The 24,442-nt window shown below is 35.1% G+C and overlaps 1 protein-coding gene across 2 annotated transcripts in view; it reads right to left on the reverse strand.

The window, feature by feature from the left end:
- LOC149793752 (TBC1 domain family member 23-like) overlaps nucleotides 1-24,442 on the reverse strand; it is an 81,651-nt gene that overhangs the window by 51,278 nt on the left and 5,931 nt on the right. For both annotated transcript variants that reach the window (XM_089967729.1, XM_089967728.1), the window contains exons 2-5: nucleotides 23,114-23,222; nucleotides 14,122-14,227; nucleotides 11,499-11,703; nucleotides 6,124-6,247 (exon numbers count right to left, since the gene is read on the reverse strand). In XM_089967729.1, coding sequence (XP_089823855.1) covers nucleotides 6,124-6,247; nucleotides 11,499-11,703; nucleotides 14,122-14,227; nucleotides 23,114-23,222 — 544 coding nt within the window. The remainder of the gene's footprint in view (nucleotides 1-6,123; nucleotides 6,248-11,498; nucleotides 11,704-14,121; nucleotides 14,228-23,113; nucleotides 23,223-24,442) is intronic.

The following is a 24,442-nucleotide window of genomic DNA, read 5'->3' on the forward strand; positions in this document are numbered from 1 at the left end:
AACTGAATCAGCCACTTGGGTAAGACTGTACTGAAGATAGCCATTGCTCCACTGTGGGGTTCACTGTATGTATACTTGAGAAACCAGACAATAATATTGTGGTTATGTTGACTAGAAAAACTGTTGTTGTTGTTGCTGGGTTCAACACCATTTTTCAGCACAAGATAGGCTATACATGGCGGCCAGTGTAATTGGTGGAGGAAGAACCCTGGGAAGAACCACCGACCCACGAGAAGCTAATGGCAGGCTTTCTCACGTACCAACGTTAGCCGAGCCTGAGACTCAAACTCACGCAGACACAGGTGAGACGGCAGTGATCCGTAACAGTGAGCGCTTTAGACCACTCGGGACCCCACATGACTTTTGAAAAAGATTAACATATTACTGTGTTATGATATTATTTTTAAATGGCTCTCTAGCCAGTTAGGGAAAGGGAAACAACAACAATAAAAACAAAAAAAAATTACAACTAGTACGAACTCTCATATCATGTGATCTCCACTGCAGAGAGATCTTTTTGTCATACAGCATTCTTTTCATTTTGCTCAGATTTATGTTGGAAATTTGTACATCATTTTGTGAATAAGAAATTAACATATTTTACTGCCTTTAAAAGTATACACACTATATTTCAAGCATGAGGCCTTTAGAAGTATACACACTATATTATCAAACATGAGGCCTTTAGAAGTATATAGACTATATTATCAAACATGAGGCCTTTAGAAGTATACACACTATATTATTAAACATGAGGCCTTTAGAAGTATACACACTATATTATCAAACATGAGGCCTTTGGATGTATATAGACTATATTATCAGACATGAGGCCTTTAGATGTATACACACTATATTATCAAACATGAGGCCTTTAGATGTATACACACTATACTATCAAACATGAGGCCTTTAGATGTATACACACTATATTATTAAATGTGAGGCCTTTAGAAGTATACACACTATATTATCAAACATGAGGCCTTTAGATGTATACACACTATATTATTAAACATGAGGCCTTTAGAAGTACACACACTATATTATCAAACATGAGGCCTTTAGAAGTACACACATTAAATTATCAAACATGAGGCCTTTAGAAGTATGCACACTATATTATCAAACATGAAGCCTTTAGAAGTACACACACTAAATTATCAAACATGAGGCCTTTAGAAGTATGCACACTATATTATCAAACATGAGGCCTCACTTGCATAACATAACAGTTTGCCATTTCAATGAGCACTTATGTATTACTGTAACAGCACAACCTATGCAAACTGTCTCCCAAACTTTATCTCATGTCAATTTTACCTACTGCATCTGCCAACCTCCAAGTACAAAAATACTGACTGACAAAAATACTGACTTTCAGGAACAAAACTGATTTTACAAATTTTATTGCACATGTAACTATTTACAACATCTACAACAATCAGCAAAGTTGGACAGTACCTTACTTAATTATTTAATGTCAAAGATGCATGTGTTGCACTCTTGCACCAACTGAACGGGCACCCTATTCCATTCAGGTGCCCATTTTGTGCAACACACACTCAGACACAGGCTGTTTATATGAGCCTTTCCAGACCTTGTTTTTTTCTCCAATCATTATTGATTCCAATGTACCATCTGTCATTGATGATCTGAATTCTGAGTGATTTTCTTACTGAACTGTTTTCGTTCTATCGCATGAGTAATCCTTTGCGATTTTACTGTCTGGAAAACTTGTGCGAAATAAATCATCAGCAACACTACTAACTGAAAGAGGAAGGTTCATTACTACAAGAAATTCAATAACCAAATTTGATTGAATTACATCAAGGCTCTCTCTGGTATTTATATACGGCATAAGTTAAGGATGAGTTGTTAATGATGAAGCAGTAAGCTCATGTTTATTAGCTTTTTCATAATCTTATATGTCAAGGGCACCTCCATGCCCAATAGCAAAATCACATTACACAATCTGGAAAACGTGATTTTCTCATTTACTAGACGGTTTCACAAATCTAAACAAGAAGGAACAAATGTCCTTCCGGTTCTGTTTTCTTGTCCTTCCTGGAGAAAAATTCTGAATAATTTGGTTTCCCTTTCGACATGATTAGAAGGTGAATATTACAAAGATGAGATACAGTCAGTGATAGTAGCAACTGCTTGCAAAATCCAATATGATGGATAAAGACAGACCTCGATTCAAATGAACCAATCATATTTTAGAACTCTAAACAGAAAATTGCAAGGAAATTTGTAACTATTTTTTTTAACTTACAAAATGTATTTTTAGCAAGAAAATGTACACCTGTATTCAGGTCCAAAATACGGGACAAATAAGGGGAAAAAACGGGACACTTGGCAGCTATGCTATTGTAGCAGTCAGATTAAAAACTTTTTCCCAAGATATGGGCATAATTAATGTGTAGTCTTTTGCTCATAATTAAATTCATCCAGGATCTGAAAGATATAAACCGATTTACCAAGTTTTATTCAAATCAGGCAAGAATTACATTCTCTTGTTGTGTAAAACTGTCATGCTCAGCAAAACAGATGCAAGATCATTTCATTAATATAAGTAGATCTCACTTATTACTGAGCATGTTCTAAGACAATCGTGGCACTAATAAATTCAGAACAAAATAAGGATAGACAAAACTTATCCTAGCATCAGAACAATGAAGTGGGATACAATTCAGTGATGCACTGCATGCTAAAAAAGGCACATATAAACCCTAGTATTTACAACAAGAATACAGATAACACTCAGATAAAGCAAGGACTGAGGAGACAATACATAAAGGTGGATAATAGCCAAAAATACATTTTAAGCCAAAACCAATGAGAAATTTTTTTTATGAATGATATAGCACTCGTATTACACACATATAATCCATGAAAAAAAAGAGGATAGTGTTCCATATGTGAGCTGTGACTAAGGAGTCAGACTGGGATCATGTTCTTTTCAACATCATTTTTAGTGAAAACCCCATATCAATATGACCATCCATCCAGAAGAATTACCGATAACAAGATTTTCAAGATGGCCACCATGGTGACCATACTGAATATTCATGAGGCACCATTTTTCATTGGAACCAACTAGATCTCTGGCTGAAACTGTATTTCATGACTTTCCTCAAAGTAGTTTAGTAGGGGTAGCGATAATAAACAACTGCAAATGGTTGATGGACAAATGACAGAAGTACACAAATTATAAATGATCTTCAATTAGCAGACCTAATAAGGGTCACAGACATCATATTAACCCAAAACTGTCCTATATAAAGACTCAATGACTGCACCTAGGGGTTTGACCCAGGCACAGGAGTGGTAAAATCCAACATCAGTGTTTATATTTCAAACATAATGCAAACTGGATATGGAAATGTAAGATAAAAACCACAAATGTATTCCCATTATAATTCTTGATCACATCTCCAACCAGGAACAAAGTGGTTCTAAGAGAAGGGAAACATGAGTATATATATTCCAGATATGAAATGAACTGGCTAAACAGTTGTGCAAATATCAATGATGAAAAAACTCGAGTCATAATACTTGATCCCATGCCCCAAAATCTTGAGGCAGAACCCATGGACAGGAGAATATGATGTTATATATCATAAAGTTATCTGGTAAGAGATTACTTTAAGCAAATCTGTTCATAGATACACCCACACACAGATAACCCAAATGCTAGATTCCCCAGTCTAAGGAACAGGAGGGCTAATGTGAGCCAATTATAACTTAGAAGGATTTCAGCAAAGATGTTAGAAATATGTTGAATAATTAATGCAAAATAATTTGCATACCTACCTATCAAGACCTAGCAACAACAAATTATGTCTGAAAACATCATTTTATATATTTAAGTAAATTATTATTCTGTGATTATGCATATATAAAAACTGTAGGAACAAAATACACTGTTCTCTCAAAAACTTCTGCACAACAGGGTCCAAAAACATTTACCATACTGTAAGCAAGGGTGCGAGTTATCCATGGACCTATAAAAAGCTAATAAACGGATGGAAATCAAAGGAGGGAAGTGAAAGTATGGGAGGTGTTATATTTTTTAATATTCATTTTTACAATAAAATTAACTGTGAATTAATATATTAACCCCTGGAGGTTTTTGTAGTTTTCGCCTGAAATTCAAGTAGGAAACACATTTTGAAAGCTATTTCTGAATAAATCCTAATAAATCAACTACCAGGTGATTTTCCAATAACATGACGCCTGGTTATGTTAGAAACATCGTTTTTCATTGGCTATTTGGCTCACGCATGAGCAGAAGGGTAAAAGTTGGAGGGTTTTTTTCTCTCCTTTTTTGGTGCTTAATGTACCCATTATTTTCGTATCGGGACCACTCTTTATTCCAAATGCCCATCTTATCATACTTTTTGCAAAGATTCATCTGTCTGTTTGCAGTTCATACCAGTATGCCTTAGACCTGAGACCAAAAAATCTAAAATCCAGCCAAAAAACTGAATTCCAACCATAGGCGAATTTTGGGTGGAATAAAATTGGGTTTAAAAAAATGAGGTTTTTCCCTCTGTATTTTGTAGTGCAACTAGAACTTCCAGATTATGTGATATCATTGTAGAGCTACATCTGTCTCCCTTTCTATAATACCACCCATTTTAGTGTATCATACATGACCTTGACGCTACAGAGCTCAGCAGTAGGCTACTACCTCCTGCCACATAAACTCGTCATGAGGGGTTAATGTGTTAATAACCATAATGGTGTAGCTAGTTTTTGTTCACAAATTACCTTTAATTTCAGGTTAGACTATATTGAAGAGAACATTACAACTTTTATTCTGCATGGTTTCTGTAAACATACATACCGCTAAACACATTGTGTATTGCCACTGCTTTATATGCTGAATTAGACACATAACAACTTTGAAACTTGTGCTATTTTCCTTTTTATATTCTTCTGTTGCAAGATAGATCGATCAATTGAAAAATAAATTTTGTAGCAGTAGAATGTAAAAAAATAAATTCACAAACTCTGATTGTTACCAAACATTAATTTAATGTGTATTAAAAAAAAATTAAATATATAATTAGAACACTATAATATTTGCAGTTTCTGACACACCTGACAAATATCACTTTACACTTCACTGTTTCTGTGAGCGTTTCTCTCCTGACAAAGATTTTCACTGTATTTTAAGCTGGCACTGGAATATCTAAAGCCATGGGTTGCCATGAAATCAGAGTCATTATCCATACTTTTTGACATTTTCTCTGCCTGGACCTTGAGAACTGTTCTAGAGATAAGAACACCTTGTTCACATTGCTGTGTGAATCAGGTGTACCCAGCATCATCTAATTCCGAATTACTTTCAGTCTGTGCACATTGTTTAAATCCATCATCAGAATCAACATCAAGCAATTAACCCCAAAATTTTGACTCTCACACAACTACTTGTGGATACTGATGTGATGGCCGACTGACTCTTTTCATGTTTTAACATAGAAAACATGCCATGATTACAATGTTACAATGTTTACCTCAAACAGAATTTAAAGATTCAAACATGAATTTCATGCAACAAGATATATTTAATTGGTGTTTATTTTTTTCAATGTTGACACTTGTTAGCATTTATCAAAATATTTAAATTATCACTAGTTCACCATATACAAGGTACTGAAAAATTAATTTTCCAATAAAATTAAGCAAAATGTGTGATTTCTTATTAAAACGTGCAAATTTGACAATGTTAATTATAAAATTTCAGACATTAACCACTATTTTCAATGATAATATCGACAATATGAGCACACTGTTTAAATCCATCATCAGAATCAACATCAAGCAATTATAAGCAGTTCATCATGGTTTCATTTCCAATTCTGATCATGATTTTCTTAACATTCAACATACAGGGACCAAATTTTTATATTTCGTTTTGAAAAAAATGGGATCAGACACCATGTCATAAGCAGATTCATCAGTTATCAGGGTGCGAGTTATCAAGAGAGCGGAGTAAACAATTTGAGGATTTCAAAACTATTAATTTCTTAACAAATATCCAAATAATGTGAATTTCCACTGTTCAAAGTGACCTTGCTTTTTCGCAACTTTCAGGCTACAAGAACTTACCCAAGACAGTGCATAAAGATCTGGGGTAATTCTCTTGGTGTCCAGGAAGGAACACAACTCTGGGTCATGGTATAACAGCAGAAGCCGAAACAAATGAAATGGTTTCCCACTCTTATCAAAGTCCCTGAAAAGTCAATAATATGAATCATATTAAACATGTCCTTTCAAAGGAAGAAAAAAAGTAAACAACGATTTTTGTCATTAATACACATTAAAAAACTTTTACCAATGATACTGTTACTGTTTCACCTCTGTGGATCTAATGGTGGGATTCAGTAGAAATTCTACGTCTGTTCATCAGTTTTACAAAAGCAAGTGATGATCAATCATGACTCAATCATATTAGTACTTTTCACAATGATACAATAATCAAATATGAACCATGTTAATTAAAGAAAACAAATTTTTGGCTCAAAATGTGTTTTTTCAATAACACTGAACCAATTATCATACATCTGAACATCAACTACCTCACAAATTCAACCCTCTCAAGCATGCTTTAACAACAACAGTACTAGAACTAGTCTATTTATCATGGTGGCAGATGCACAAGAGTGGTCTCCCCTTGTAATGTGGTACAGTTACCAAATTCCATCATTAGTCGGTCATTATGGAACAAATGTGCATGCTCTACCAGGGATGTAAATGGAGGAAAGCCTAGGAATGGTGCACCTGTATTATGTTTGGGTAAATATTATCAAAGAAATGTACTGTAATTCAAAAGTTGGGTTCTTCTTCCAATAAGTGACCTCCTATAATACATTATGACATTAGGTAACAGGAAGAGGGAGTTAGATCCTCATACCCTGTAAAGTGCCCTGTCTCCTTTAGTCAACTATTCAACATGAAGCATCTTTGAGTTTCTGGTGAGCTAATGCATGGTTTAGAACATGGTTATGAGTGGATGCATCTGGAGAAAAAATTAACAGCCCACAAACTCAATGGAAGTAGAGTAATTATGTCACTGTGAGGCTGTTGAATAACCCCAGATGGTCCCACTAGGTAAAACTGAGCATTTTAGGACGAAAAGTTTTTGTGTTAAAAACTAGAGACTATCATCTTTAACTTCCATCTGATTGACTGGATGTCAGTTATGGAAAATTTGTTCTCAAATTCTATCCTTGTGCAACCATCATGACAAAAAAAATCTGATATACACCAGAAATGCATTGGTCTTATGTTAGTTCCAATGTTAGTTACGCAGAGTGGACAACCCATCATATCTAGGATGAGAGACATAGCAGAAACATCATCCCTTGAATAGTAAGAACAAGAAAAAAGCAGAAAAAGCAGTTTGCTTTAAGCAGCACTTAAGTGCCCTTACAGCAATTTGGATATGTCATTTGTGTGAAGTATCCAAGGAAGATAGAGATTTTGTGACAAAGAACAGATTTCCTTGAGTGGGAACCTGCTCTGGCATTGAATCAGGGGGATATATTGAATGAAACTCGACCAACATGGTGGAACTGCATAAATTTTGGATCAACCATCAAAAATCCTAGGAAGCAGGTTTTGTATGAGATTTTAGTCAGGAAAGTTCTAGACATTGGTTGGAAAGGTTGCTCTAATTAATCCATGTCAGAGCTCATGGAAGATATTATTTTGAAGAAAATATGGTTTTGAAATGGGATGGGATGGGGTCACTTAATTCCATGATGAAGAAACTATGGCAAAGCAGTAGTGAAAGAAGCAATTGTACGTCTTGGTACAAAATGACTAACCTGGTGGGGTTTTTTTAAAACATTGGCTAAGTAGTTTGATGTCACAGACATAGAGGTGTTTTACAAGTGCAACACTAGAATAACCTCAGTTCTCTTAAAGCCACAAGGACTGATATTCAGACTAAAAGAGGGTGCCCTGAACTGGTAGACTGTGTACCAGTTCCTGAATGTTATGGAGTTCAGGCCTGAACTGTGACTGAGTATGATAAGGTATGTGAATTGGTGGTCTTGGTGGACAGCAAAAACATCCTCCTGAATAGCACTGAGGGAGTGTGCGTGTTTGTGTGTGTGAGACCAAGTATACTCAACCAGGATCATAATAATATTGACCTATTCACAAAGTTTCATCAAAAAGATATAAAACATATTGTGTTATAAAAATATGCCCGTCGCATAGATATGCACAGGTCTCACTTACAATAAGAATCATCAATATCAACCTGTTTACCAAGTCTGATTAAAATCTGGCCAGAACTCAGTTGCCAAACTGTTTACAAGCTCAATTAATAAGATGCAGAATCATGCCCATAGCTGTACTCATCCAAGAGCTTAATGATTTATAAGCCTAATAACCAAGTTTGATCATAATTACAGTCTCTAGAGTGGTAACAAACTCCTGTAAGATCATCTCACTAATATGTGTGTATTCCATGTATTACAAAACCCAAGCAAAATCTTGATTATAAACCCTATATTTTAAGTTTCATAAAAATCAGATAACAAAAATATGGCTTCACGAGTTGTCACAAGCTCATTCAATCTAATGCATGAAAACCTCATTAATATGCACATGAATCCTACTCATGTTAAAAAATGTCCAAGTCCTTGATGAGCCAAGCCTGTATTCCAATGTCTATCAGAGTCTGGATCAGAATTATGTCCCCTGAATGGTAACAACCTCTGCTAATAAGATACAGAATCACATATGCAGGACTCTTGTAGATTACTGAAACAGTCCAAGATTCCTATGACATAAGCATATATTACATGTCTGATCAAAACTGGTTTAGAAATATGACTTCCAGAGTATGAACAAGCTCAGCCAATTAGATGCAAGATTACATCATTATTGTATGTGGATGTCACTTTTTAAAGAACCTGTCAAAGAACTTGATGATATAAACAAATATTCATGGTCTGATCAAAACTGGATCAGGAATACAGCCTCCAGGTAACAAGCTCAGCCAATCAGACTCAAGATTTCATTTAGTATCTGTGGATCTTACTCATTATCAAACTCATCCGAGATCTTGCTGATATCAGAATGTGTTCCAGATTTGAGCAATATTGGAATAAAAATATGTCTTCCAGAGTCGTAGCAAGCTCAGATGCCAGATTACTACAGCAATATACATGGATTACACTCTTTACTGAAATGATCTAAGATACTGATGACATAAACCCATGTTTTCAAATCTGATCAAAGCTGGATCAGAAACATTACTTCTTAAATAAGGTTAGTCCATCAAATGCAAGATTACCTCTTTAGTACAGTAGTCCCCCTCTTGAAATGCCCCCCTGACCAGCAGCCACCTGCTCCATACAGCCAGAATCTGTTGGCACCGACGAGTTTGTATTCAAAAGTACCCCTCACAAAAGGCCACCCGGCTAACGTGACCAGCGGCCAGCATATCAGTGCAATAATATAAAATGTACCCTTCACAAGCGGATGTATTTTATTTTAATATGTATCCAGAACCAGTATTTTATTCACAACATGTGTTAAGTAATCAAATTTCTGTTTCCTGATGTCAGGTTTTTGTTACTGAAAGAAGTGTTGGCTAAAGTACATGTACCACTAAGGTTAATATTATATCATTTACACCTCACAAGAAGCTGCATTTATTCCATAAAGCCAAGAAAGACTCAAACTTTAATCCATACAAAAGTGTAAGTATATGCAATCCAATTAGCCTTACTGCTGTGTTGTCATAAGATATCTGGTTTAGTCACTCAGATAACTGTCAACAGTAGTAACAGCTGAAAAGTGGCAGTATTGATGTACAATACACAAGTCAGAAGGAAAATGGTTTGATAGCCTTTATAGCTTCCCTTAGTAAGCTGGTTCCCTTTGATAATTAGTGGCTATTACTACTGACAATAATTGTCAAAATTACAAATCCTAACGTCCGCGAGGTAAAATCTGCATGATATTAATGGTACATATCGAATCCGTTTTGGCTTCTCTTAGTGTAAAGAAATGTATAAAAACAATAGGGTACCAGACTGTGACTAATGAATCACATGACAAGATCACATCCTTTAAAAACACACAGCAATTGGTTTAGATGCATACAAAATTGTTCTTATCAGTACAACATGAATAACTTACTGTGAAAAGATCAACATATCATTGAGGAAAAGAAAAATTCTCAGTTTAGAAGAGAAAGTGAAATTAATTCAACTGACTGAGGCGGATGGGGGGGGTCAAAGATCCTTGCAGAAAACTAATGCCAGAAATACTCAGATAAACAATATCGTGAAAGATAAGGAAACAATTCTGCAGAAGTGGGAAGGTGAAATGGATGGAGAAAGAAAGATTGTTTGAGCCAGGAGATGTTTGTATCCTGATTTTAATGACATCAAAAAGCAACAATTTTGTCAGTTGAATTGGGATATGACAACTTTACCGCAAGTAGCAGATGGTTGCACATATTTCAAGTGTGACACAATATTAAATGTTCTGTCCTTAGTGAAGAATCAGCTGATGTTAATAATGAAGTTGTCGAAAATGGAACAAAAGACTAAACGACATATGCAGGGAATATGACAGCATGGATATTTTTTTAACTGTGACGAGACTGGTTGGTTTTTAGACTATTACCAACAAAGTGACAGATGATGTGATTTGTAACATAATTATAAAGACAGTTTTAAAACTATATCAATAGTTATTCAAAAGATTCTTTTGAAAATGATAAAACAGTTTGTTTTACATTTATTTCACAACATGCATGTGATTTTTTAATGAAAATATTAAATGTTTTAGAATTAAATGTACTTGTGACTTTCTTCATATGTATTTACTATTTGCATTTGTCATCCCCCTCTAGAAAGGCCACCCTCATTAAAAGGCCAATTCCCTGCTGCAATAGGGGTGGCTTTATGAGAGGGGGACTACTGTACACGAGAATCTCACTCACTGTCAAACCTGTCCAAAATCTTAATGATATAAGTATAGATTCTAAGTTTTGTTAAATTGTATCAGAAATACGCCCTTCAGAGTGTAGCAAGCCTGACCAATCAGATTCAAGATCACCTCTTTAATGTGCATTGTTTCACTATCAATCAAACAGGTCCATGATTCTGATGATACAAATCCATATTCGAAGAGTGCTTAAAATCAGATCAATAATATGAACTCTAGTGTGGTAAATAGCATTTGTCGATAAAATGATTACACACAACAAACAACATATGCAGGACTATACTATGAGTTCAGTTGGAATTCAAGCTAATAAAAGACCACATGAAAACTTTCAACTGCTGACAGATGCCTACATCATTGCCACAATCGTAACAGTGACTGCAACGTCTCGGTTCCCACGAACATGGGCTCAACAAACAGATCGCATGCTGACATAAGAAAAGAAAAAGGAAAGAGAACTATTTCCTAAGAAATTAAACAGATGATTTGACAACAGCTTTACTTACCTGGGAATGAATTTGTTCTGTATTGTGTAAAACATGTTATAAATTTCTGAACGACCGACTTTTATGGAGAGTAGAGGTTGAAGTATGTCAAGCCAGCCATTTCCACTGATGTATTTCTCGTTTCGTGACTTACAGTAAAATGTAATAAGGGACTCTAAGTCACCAACCACTGAAATTTTCTCCTCTTCATCATTTCCAAGCTTGTCTGAAAAACATAATTGACAAAATCTTCCAATGATTTTGGTGGCAAATATTGTCAATGGCAGCAAAATGCTCTATCATGTACTCATTGTTTACTTATACACTCTCATGATGATTTTCAGTTCTTTGCTTAAATCTGTTGCACCTTTTAACAGAAAAGTGAAAGTGCCTGGATGGTGCAGAAGGACCTGCTACAGCAAGTACTTCCCTGTAGGCACTAAAGCGAGTTACTGGGCAGACAAGGAAAGGATGCAGAATGTATTATTCTACCTGAAATAAAAGCACACAAATGGGAACATAAAATTATTAGTGTTTGATCTGGAACATATATGTTCATGCAGGCAAACTAAGATATGTAAGTGTCCTAATGATTATGTCTACACATGTATCTCCAATAGCTTCAAGATATAAGGAAGTAACAAAAGAAACCTTAAAAATAACAATATGTGCCCTAGACCAATTTGAAATGCAACAAATCTTTCCCTGACAATATGTTGGAATACCAAGGTTCATTCATTGATCTTCAGGAGCTTTTAACCCTAAAATATTAACCAGTGACTTTGTCAAGAAAGAGTGGGCCCCTAACATGGTACATGACAACACCTTTTAGTGAATACTTATGTATACCAAGCTTCATACATTTATCTCAAACAGCTGTGAAGGAGTAGAAAGGAAAGTGATTTTTGGGGTTTAACACTACTTTCAGTGCATGAGAGACTATACATGTATACTGTATATTTGCTGGAGGAAGAGCCTATTAAGTCACAAGAAGAACCATTGACCCATGGGAAGCTACTGGTAACCTTTTTCACATACCAACGATGAATGAGTTAAGACTTGATCCCAATCATACAGATCTGAGATGTGAGTATATAAATGTATATAAATACTCCATGACAAAAATGTATATTAATACTTCATGAAAAAAACATTTATTAATACTCTATGAAAAAAAACATATTAATAATCCATGATAAAAACACATTAATACTCTATGAAAAAAAATAATAATCCATGACAAAAATATATTAATACTCCATGACAAAAACGTATATTAATACTCCACGACAAAAATGAATATTAATACTCCACGACAAAAACGTATATTGATACTCTATGACAAAAATGTATATTAATACTTCATGAAAAAAACATTTATTAATACTCTATGAAAAAAACATATTAATAATCCATGACAAAAACACATTATTACTCTAAGAAAAAAACATATTAATAATCCATGACAAAAATATATTAATACTCCATGACAAAAATGTATATTAATACTCCATGACAAAAATGAATATTAATACTCCATGACAAAAACATATATTAATACTCCATGACAAAAATGAATATTAATACTCCATGACAAAAATGTATATTAATACTTCATGACAAAAATGTATATTAATACTCAATGACAAAAATGATTAATACTTCATGACAAAAACGTATATTAATACTCCATGACAAAAATGAATATTAATACTCCATGACAAAAATGAATATTAATACTCCATGACAAAAACATATATTAATACTCCATGACAAAAACATATTAATAATCCATGACAAAAACATTAATAATCCATGACAAAACATATTAATACTCCATGACAAAAATGTATATTAATACTCCATGACAAAAACATATATTAATAATCATGACAAAACATATTAATACTCCATGACAAAAATGTATATTAATACACCATGACAAAAACATAAAATAATACTCCATAGCTTTGACTTTGAAGAAAGGACCCTGAGTGTTTTATGTAATGATGATTTAAAATGATATCAAGTTTCATTCCTTTATCTCAAATGGCTCTAAAGTTATAGGGTGGAAATAAAACTGCAAAAGAAAACTCAAATACTAACCTTCAAAAATAGGATCACCACTGTTGTATTCACCAAACCTTCTAATGATAAAGTGTAAGTATACCAAGATTGAACCCTTAATCTCAAACAGCTCAAAAGCAGGAAGGAAAGACACAAAAAATATACACTGGTCCTGAACACAGACCTTGAGGACAGGACCCATAATATGGTACACACATCTACTCATGGTAATGCCTAAACAAAGAAAACTTTTACCCATAATCTCAAACGACTTGAAACCTAAAAAGCACAAACTAAAGTCAGATCAACAGACAGAAGCACCACCCTTTATTTGGTTAAAATTGGGAAGAGGACCCAACAATTGACACATCGGTCTGATTCAACCCTCATAATGACAGACATATGGTAAAAAAAAAAAAATTAATGTTTATAGTTTCTCTAATGCCCTGTCTTCCACAATTTGCAACACAGAACGTAAAGCAACAAACAGGAACCAACAAATAAATTGATTACAATTTCAAGTAACTACTGAACTCAACTATATTCCATGCATACAAATAATTGCAATGTATCTCACCAACTAAATTATGACAGTCTTCTCTGATGATACTCTGTTCCTTCAAGTCAAACACACTATCGAAGGAAGACAGTACATCACCCTTTCCTTTCACATTCAAGCAAACCTGCAATTTAAAAATAATACATCTCATGGACAAATCATTTTTGTTAAATTTAAATATTCCATTCCTTCTTCTAATTCTGTATGCATTTTGATCTATATGTCCTGTTTTCTTGAAAGTATTTGAAGTCATGCCCCAAACTCAACCTAACATGTCATATTCTAAAGTAAAGTTAGAAATGATGCAACTTTTAGATTTTACTTAAATTTAGTTCTACCTGTGAAATTCAAAGAGAAAACTGAGGTTAAGGTCTGTGTAAACATGGTCAGCTAGAATTCTGTGCTTGTAAAACACATCTCTACGCTTTCTTAGTTATATCTCAACACCAAACTGTGGGTAATGACTTCTCCATAGGCAAATATCACTTGGAAAAGTTGCATTTGTCTTTGCATAATAGTTTTCAAGCTACAAGGCTAAGTCTCTTGAGGGTAGGAATGGACATCAGGGCCAATGTCAGTTTGCATCTTCATGTCTTGCAAAGTGCAAGCATGTGTATACACTGTGCCCTCATTTAGGCACACCTGGATAACTTGTGAACCCCATTATGGTAAGCGTGCTTCCACATTTTCTTACAGAACAGAAAAAAACAATACTTTTGCTTAAGATTAAAATGCCTACTGGATGCAACACTGTATGAAACACATACGAATTCAAGGTGTTCTGTTTAGTGAAATTTAAACTTAATGGCTCTTCCACATGACAACACAAGCTAATTAACCGATTAGTTCTCTTAAAATGATTCAGTCCACAAAAAGTGCAAACATCACAGTAACACCCAGGTGTAGGTCAGCTGTATATATTGTAGACAACTCCTAAGTTTCTACCTTTAGCTGATATGTGCTTGTTCTTTGATCTTTGTAATGATACATTCAGAAATAACTAGGAAATTCTAATAAAATGCATCTTGTAATTATTTCTTTTTACTTTTGATACTTCTATTTTTTGTTGGTTGATCTTGATGTTACATTCTGAGACAGTGCAAACGTATGTTTATGATGGCAATTCTAGTATTGAAGCTTGAGTTTTTTTGTCTTTGTTTCTGTCTCTTTGTGTGTACATATATGTTTCATGGGATGGACCCAGAGGTAAATATCTGACACATGTATAAACTTGTCTTTTCATGTCCACTAAGCATATATATGGCTGAAATGTGGGAGTCTCAACAGTTTACATATTAGTCCTTGGATGGATGATATGGTCAATACATGTATACAATTTGTCTTTTCTTGCCAGTAAGTGTATACCTACATGTCTATAATGTTGGATCTTAATAACTTCAACATCAGAACAAAGTTTCTTTGGATTGGCAGTAAACTCTTTGGCAATATCCATGGATACCCGTCTGACATGTCTTGGCACATTGGTTACAGGTCACACATGCAAATCTGAGACACATAAAGCCAAAAAAAAAAACATGTTTCCTATTGCACTAGTTTAAAATTAGGGTAGGTAGGTTGGGGTGGGGTATAACATTATGGATATTTATAATGACTAGTTTATATAATGTACCAAGTGCTTCAAAGTGCTAAGTAAAACTGGCTCAATTAGGTGCACAAATCAAATTCGACAGACAGGGACAGTCTGTTGACCAGAAACACAAATAAATACATTTTTGGCCTAATACAAGCAGAATCTGTGTTGGTGTTGGCACAGAGACAAAGAAATCCCAGACAAGAGATGAATAATGTACTTCTGAGACTGGGATTTACTTGTCTCCTTGCAAACTCCCTACATCATTTTCCTCACCCATTTGCAAGTCATTTTATTTTATGAATGATTCATATCAATTCATTTCAATTATATGATCATTGCTTTTAAATATTCACATGCACTCAAAATCATTATCAAAGTACTTTTGAATCACAGGGCTCTTTTGATACAGTCTGACAGCAGATACCTGTGTAATTTCATTAAAATTCACCTACACTGTTAAAGCTAACACAGGGAAATTGGTTGAATGATAACTCTATGAGTGTAGATTGTGACAACACTTTAGGAATTTTCAATTTGTTCATGTTGCAGAGCAGAGGAAGTACGGTGATTTGACGTAATTTTCAAATGACTCTTGAAATGTTTGTTCACATGGCACCGAATTAGCATATATGATAAAATCACTCAATTGTGATCATGTCAGACTGGAACCTATGGATCATATTTCAGTCTTTACTTATCCTCAGATCAAAACAAAGTCACTCTTGTGATCCCCATTCTATAGCCACATATACTTACTAAGTACAAAAAATAAATTTATAAATGCAACTGACACTGGCCTCGGGGTCCATCACTACCTGTCCGACCCCATATTTTTGTTATCTGATTTTGATGAAACTTAAAATATAGGGATTAAAATCAAGATTTTGCTTGAAACAATTTTTTAAGGCTCTTCTGTCACATGGGTATGAAATACAACTTGCTCCAAAACCCTAACCCTGTCTGTACTCCCAGATCCATTAGCCTTGTTTGTATTCACCTAGACTCATCAACCCTGCCTTTATTCCGAGAGACTCATCAATCATGCCTGCATTCCCAGACATTACCAATCCTGCCTGTTTTCCCCAAGATTCGTTCAATCCTGCCTATAGTCCCAGAGACTCATCAATCATGCCTGTATTCCCAGAGACTCATCTATCATGCCTGTATTCCCAGAGAATCATCAACTCTGCCTGTATTCCCAGCAACTCATCAATATACAAACATTGAACAGATGCACTCATAGAACTTGGATAACCTTACAGTGGGGAGACTGGCGTTGTTAACAGTGGAAAAAAGGGATGACTACTTTCAGTGCAAAGGGGTGGTAAAATCACCTGCTGAGAAGAGTGAATAAAATGTATGCTTGGCATTGTGAAGGATCTACCAAGTCTTGTTTCCAGAATTTGCTGTTTTAGTTAAGTGCAACCTGTGAGCAAAGTTTCCGGTCACATAATCATTTCAAAACAAAGGGTTGTGCAAGTTTAAAACAAGAAGCTAATGAAATGAATCAGGATGATGAATGAAGACAAGTCCAGAACATCAGGATTTTTATCCTAAACCTGCAGTAAATAAGTTTGTTACCGTTTGTCAGATTACGCTATACTGCTTGAAGAAGAAATGAAAAAAGTGAATGGAATATTGTCATTTCTTCTTCTAGTGGTGTGGCTAATGTATTGATTTAAATGCAATTAAGCTAATAAAATATAGAAAAAAAATAATGTAATCTCTTCCCAGAGTCCATCTAAGGTAATTAAATAAATTAAGAAACTGTACCCTCTTCCTTCTAGCTGCACCCAAAATTAAAGAATAACAAAGTACAGCCACTGATAGCAAAAGTCACATGGGTCATGCATGCGCATTTACTCAATTTAAATTAAATATAAATTGTTCTTTTAAAATGTAACACTAATTTTCTTTAAACAAAGATATTCAATCATAATTACTGAATGTTCTGCACCTTAACTGTCATCAAGGAACTTGTAGACGAAAATTATCAATCTCTATGGTCTTTTACAATGGTGGCCACGTACTAAACTTGGGTCAAGAAAAGAGCACATCGAGTGGAATCGTCACAATATATGGTAGCATGAATTTGTTTATTAATATGCATAGCTTTCATTGTGACATCACAGCATGTGACATTCAATCTGAATTGTACTGAATCACACCTTTTAGGTTCATTTCATCCAAAAATGTCTACGTACTATAACACACTGAATTTTCCATATGCACTTCTTGGCACGTCTAAATATTGACATTCCAAATGAATGTGGATGTACAATAATCCAAATGAAGTGAATAGTGCCACTTAAAGGTATGTAGAATCAAATTCTAAAAATTGTCACCCATGACTGAAATAGTCGGTGTTGAATACATACATGACCCATGTGACTTCTACTACAGAGTTGTAAGATCACTCAGAGTTATGACTGTTCTCAACAGAATTAGACTGTCATTCTTTTGTTATAATGCTAAATGTAACTGTTTTGCAATGAATAAGTGTTAGCAATCTGATCACATTTATCTTGGTGACAAATCAATACACATAATTTTCTGAATTACTGTAAGGAGAAAAAAAGCATCATTACTGGGACCCCTGTGTTTATTCTCCCTTCTCAAGCAACCTATTTAAAAATTACCATTGATATTTCAATAAGAAGGCACTATTCCATTCAGCACACCACACCTGTACATTAAGTGGGTGTGATCATGACCATGTTGAGCGGTAGCATGGGAAAATGATCTGGCATTCCTTAAAGGTTATGATAGTAAGCCAAACTGTGGAAAGGCAAACAAAGTCAAATGCCTGAGCTAAACTTGGTATCAAATTTAGTAGGCTACACAAAATGTAACTTGAAATATAAGAACCAACTAAAGCTCCAAGATGATATAATCATCAGATTAGGAGGATCACAAATAGGATTTTCAAATATCACTGTAGCTATACTGAATGTCTGAGGTGTAATGTTTTCATTTAAGGCCAACCAGAGTTTATAAGAGGTCTTTCAGTAAAAAGTGCCCAGTTAACCATTTAGTTCAGTGGATTAGCATAGCATAACAAAACTTTCAAGATGGCTAATGTGCTAGCCATCTGTATATCTGAAGGGCAGCGTTTCATTAGGAGCTACTAGAAATCATGTGAAATCTCATGAAAACACCATTGCAATGCCACCACCCATTTTGGAGAAATAGCAATAACAAGATTTTCAAGTTGGCCACCATGACAGCCATATTAGAAAGTCAGCTTGGCGCAATTTTTATTTAGGTTTGGTTTGATTTTGTGCAGCTTAATGCCATTTTTCATTACATGATAGGTTATAATTAAGTTTTCTCATGTATGCACACTGGCCGAGCCAAGACTCTAAACCCGTGTGGACAAATTTGAGATGTTAGAAATCATTAAAGGCAAGTGCTTCTGACCACTCTGCCACCCTGGACACCATCTTCATTTAGGACCAACAAGACGACTTAAGTCTTATAGCAAAAGTCCTATGTCAATATGACTATCCATTCATGAGTAGTAGTGATAACAAGTTTTAAAGACAGATGACATCTTGACCATGTTTTATGTCAGAGGGTCATTTAGAACCAAATCATATAATAATAATAATAATAATAATAATGAGGACTTTGTATAGCGCCTAATCTTTAGAAGCTCTAAGCGCTTTACAACATTAGACAACACCTATAAGATAAAAAACATAATAATATTATTACTAAAACAAACAACATAAAATTATAAACATTAAAAAATAAAAAACATGCTGAGAATATTTCAGGTAGGAAACATTATTAGATCTTTAAGTTTGTTCTTGCAGTCGAAATAAGTGAGTTTTGAGAGCTCTCTTGAATGTGATCACTGTGTCTTTGTGTCTAAGTTCAGTGGGCAATTCATTCAACATTGTTGGGCCCTGGTATGCAAAAGAATGCTGTCCATATGACTTTGTTTTCATAGTGGGAATAATGAGTATATGATTGTCAGAAGAGGAGCTTAAATATCTTGCTGGTGTGTACACATGAGTGAGGTCAGATAGGTATGTTGGACTAGAGTCCAACAGTGAAATGAAGCACAGAGAACAAATTTTGTGCTTGATTCTGGATTGAATGGATAGCCAGTGTAGGGTACAGAGCAGCAGGGAGGTGTGCTCTGATTGTGGTACTCTAAGTATGATCTGAGCAGCTGTGTTTTGAACTTTTTGAAGTTTTTGGAGTAGATACTGAGATAAACCAGACAGAATTGAGTTACAATAGTCCAGTCTTGAAAATACTAATGAACACACAAGTGTTTTAGTGGCATCAACTGAAAGATATTTGCGAATGGAGCTGATGCGTCTCAGCTCAAGATATGCAGCCTTGCATATGTTCATGACATGTTGGTGCAATGTGAGAGTACTGTCCAGAGTAGTACCTAGGTTTCATACTGATTGTGTGAATTTAATGCTGGCGTTGCTGATATTTATTGTTTGAGGTAAAGGATGTGAATGGTTGTGATCAGAATGGCCTCGGTGAGACACTGGATGATGATATATGACACTTGAGAGCGGCTGAGTGTATAGAATGAAGAGAACAGGTCGAAGAACAGACCCCTGTGGAACACCACAACATAGATCAACTGGGCTGGAGTGTATTCCATCTGCAGATACAATTTGTGTCCTGTTGACCAAGTAGGACTTGAACCACAGTAAGGCTGTATCATGAATGCCAAATACATGCTGGAGACGGTGAAGTAATATATAATGGTCTATTGTGTCAAATGCTGCAGACAAATCAAGGAGGGTGAGGACTGTAATCTTTCCGCTATCCAATGCAGAGAGAATGTCATTAACTACTTTTAGAAGAGCAGTTTCAGTACTGTGGCAAGGGCAATATGCAGATTGTACATTGCTAAAAAGACTGCTTGAATTTAGATGAGATACAAGGTGGGATAGAACAACCTTTTCTAAGATTTTTTAAATGAATGGGAGATTAGAAACTGGGCGGTAGTTCTTTAAATCTTTATGGTCAAGTGTTGGTTTCTTCAGCAGAGGCTTTACCAGGGATCGTCCTGGGCTTCGCCAATGTCGCAAATTGCGATTTTTTTTCCTTATTGGCGAAAAAAATATCCCATCTGGCGATTTTTTTGGCGACACACTTTTTGGTTATTTAATTTGTAGATACAATCATGGATTTGGACTGGATAAATTAAAAGGCAGAACGAAAGGAAGCCACAAACTTGACTAAGCAATGCATTGGAATCAATCTGTTACACAAACAATCCTTTGTTCTTACTGACAACCCCATCTTTACAGTGCATTGTTACATCATAATCTGCTTATGCTGACATCTGGGCTGAGTACTGTATGCTGCGATACAGTCAATCATGCTACCGCACTATACCTACAACTGACCGACTTCTGAAGACGCGAATAGAACAGATACAATTAATTGTATGGCTAATCCTTCTGGTTTTTTTTATACATATACCAATACAGTAGTTTTGCTGAACCTTCATAGAAAACTGATAACCTTTGAAGTACTGACTACTGTGTATAAATACAAAGCAAATGGAAAAAATCTCAATCACAATTACATCTGTCGCCAGTGCAGCATTTTACTCATTGATCTTTTCCTTTTGCCATCAGTCCCGTGTCACGGCTGCAGAGACTTAAACTCCGCAACAAGAAATAGCAAAAAAAAAAAAAAAACAGTTTTGCATAATTAATAATAATTATTTATTTCTCAAAATACAGGAGTGAAAGAATCCCTAAATTGGGTGTGAATTTATGCTTATATATACGGTCCAATATTGCCAAGTGTTGACTCGTGTAAGTTTCATTCGTGGGAATGGAGATCCTATTTTTCTTGTCCAGAAAATTTATACAGCATTCAGTGATCATTCTTGGGATTTAGGAAGCAATTCGCTACAAGCTTTGTGAAGCTAGCCATAAAAGGGGGGAGGGGGGAGCGGGCTGCTGAGAGACTACTGGTGTCACCTGTCAGCACTGAGGACTGTGAACGTGGATTCAGTAAGAGGAACCTCATAAAAACTGACATCAGAAATAAGCTCTGCATCTCATCTCTCGAGAATTTAATGTGAATCAGCATGTACAGATGTGAAAAATTAGACTTTGAAACTGCATTCAACAAGTGGGCAGCCCTAAAATCGAGACGGATCTTCATGTAACACTTTGTAACATTTTGTTGATGCTTGTTTTAATTAAAGTATTAACTAATCCATCTTTTGTAATTTTCATTGCCTATTACTTTAATAGACTAAATTAACACTTGGAAAAATGTACACTACTTGTTTTGGCGACACTTTTTGATAATTGGCAACAAAATATTGAGGTTGGCGATTTTTTTGGCGACAGCTTTTTAAAAGCCAGGACCATCCCTGCTTTACAATGGCAGCTTTGAAAAATGACGGGAATTCCCCGGATGAGAGAGAGGTATTAATAACATCAGTTAGTGAAGGCAATACTGGATCTAAGCACTCAAGCAGCAGTGATGTTGGAAATGGATCAAGTTCACATGACTTTGGTGCACTCTTCGTCAGGACTGTACATATGAAATCCATAGAGACAGGTTCAAATGCTGCTAATGGTTGCTGCTCAAATTCTGTATCCCAACTGTATGGTGACGACGAGTCAACTGAAATTGTGGTGTCAAGCTTATCTCTTATATCCTGGGGTGAATGTGTGTGTAAAGTTACATGGCAGCTTCCAGTACTTTAGAAGCATAAGTTGTAACAAACTTGTGCTGACACTGAAAAAATGGCTGAAAGGCCATCACATAAGCTGTTGTGGACTATAACTCATAAAGCTAAACAAATTTAGATCCTTTTCAATAAATTATAGAACTATAATTAGAAACAACACATAACATTTCTAGGTCTGAATCTCAACTATATAATCAAGAATAATAAGTACATATGACTGGTTGTTTCATCTTACAGACAATCCTGATGAACAATGATTCTCGATGACAAAGGATTTCACAATTTCAGTTAAAATCAATTTGCCTTGCATACTGAATATTTCTAAATCGCATCCAATTTTGATTCCTCAACATGGCATGTATACATTTAAAGCTAAATATATATAGTAAATAAAAAAGCTAAATATATACTCCATATATACTTGCTTATAAATTGAGTCCAACTGCTAACTGTACATACTCAGATCTAATGTATTACATGCTGGCAGATATAGGTCTGTGCAGTTTGTTTGATATAATCTGTGGAGCAAACAACACAGATCCTGATCTACTGGCACATTATGCAATGACAAATTAGGATTCATGCTGTGTGAAGTTGAGTATTACAGATGGTAAGATCTGTGCACATATCAGTCTATTCCAGAACATCATTATAAACTTTAATTGACACTCATTTCAAATGGTTGACTGAATCATGTTTCTAACACAAATGATAACTACCTGCCAAACATCTGCTCTGAGGTGGGCTGGAACAGGTCGACCTTTGCATATATTTTTAAGTGTTCCAAAGTCACATTCTTCCACCAGAGCTTGCTCTAACTCTGTATTCCTGTGAAATATAAATTTTAAATGTTTACAAAAACATCAAATAATAGAAACTAACATTATAAATAACTAATGGGACAGTTTTTACATCAGTGTATTCTACAGTGATCTTTACTTTGCTTGAGAGTAATCACCATTTAAAATATTATATCACCTTTGTTGACTCTGGACAAAGAAAGACATAGACGTACAATAAAGAACAATGATTGACAGATTTGTTTTATTTTACTCTGACACAAACATGCATCTATGGGCCTCAGAAAGTTTAGATTTTGAGAACAAGGGGAAATAAAATACTAGCAACCCATGAGCATGAAATGCAAGAGTGAAATAATACCAGAGTGGCCTAAACATTACAGTATCCTCTCAGGAAATCTGTAATCAACTGATGCTAAGGAACTATAATCTGACTAGTCACTACAAATCTCAACATGTGGTTTCCCTTTTGTTACTGCTGTCCACAATGATCGCTGTGAGAATCAAAACCAATACCCTTCTTAATATTGTTTAAAGAAATCAAATCTGTTTGTATAGCAGTAAAAACAACCAACCAGTCTATTGATAAACACAAGCCAAGAGGGATGTGTACAATTCATTACTAATCAAAGTGGGTTACCTCCCTTCAAAAGGAGTGTGTGTTTGAGATTTGAATTTTTAACATAGTTTTAACAGTTTTCAGTCAAATTGCTACCATGTCTGCAGTGTAACAGTTTATAGTGATATGTAGCACTGGGTCATCATGCCACAGACATGTAGTATGATGTCCCAGCCAGTCACATTTTCCTAACACTAAGCCGACCAGTCCTAACACCAACCTCTTAATGCTGAGCGCCTAGCAAGGCAGCTATTAAAACCATTTTTATACATCTCTGGTACGTCCTGGCTAGGGTTTGAACCCATGACCTCTTGCACCTGAGGCAGACGCTCTAACCACAAGGCCAGCAGAGCAGAAGGATAACAGATTATGAAGACGTATGAGCTATGAAGAATGTGATGAAATTTATGAATACAGCTGTACCTACCTTTTACAGAAGTGCTTAATAAAATATATTGCATTAAAGTATGTATTCACAGAGAAAGATGCTCATGAAATGGAGATGATGAGCTGGTTATACAATGGTGAAACATTAAAAAGACAAGACTTTTTTCACTTGTTAACGCTATAATTTTACTATGAGATGAACAAACCAAATTATTCCATCATGGGAACATGTTATTACTGAG

Source organism: Sinohyriopsis cumingii, chromosome 8, assembly GCF_028554795.1.
Source record: "Sinohyriopsis cumingii isolate HCF-2022 chromosome 8, ASM2855479v2, whole genome shotgun sequence".
Lineage (NCBI taxonomy): Eukaryota > Metazoa > Mollusca > Bivalvia > Unionida > Unionidae > Sinohyriopsis > Sinohyriopsis cumingii.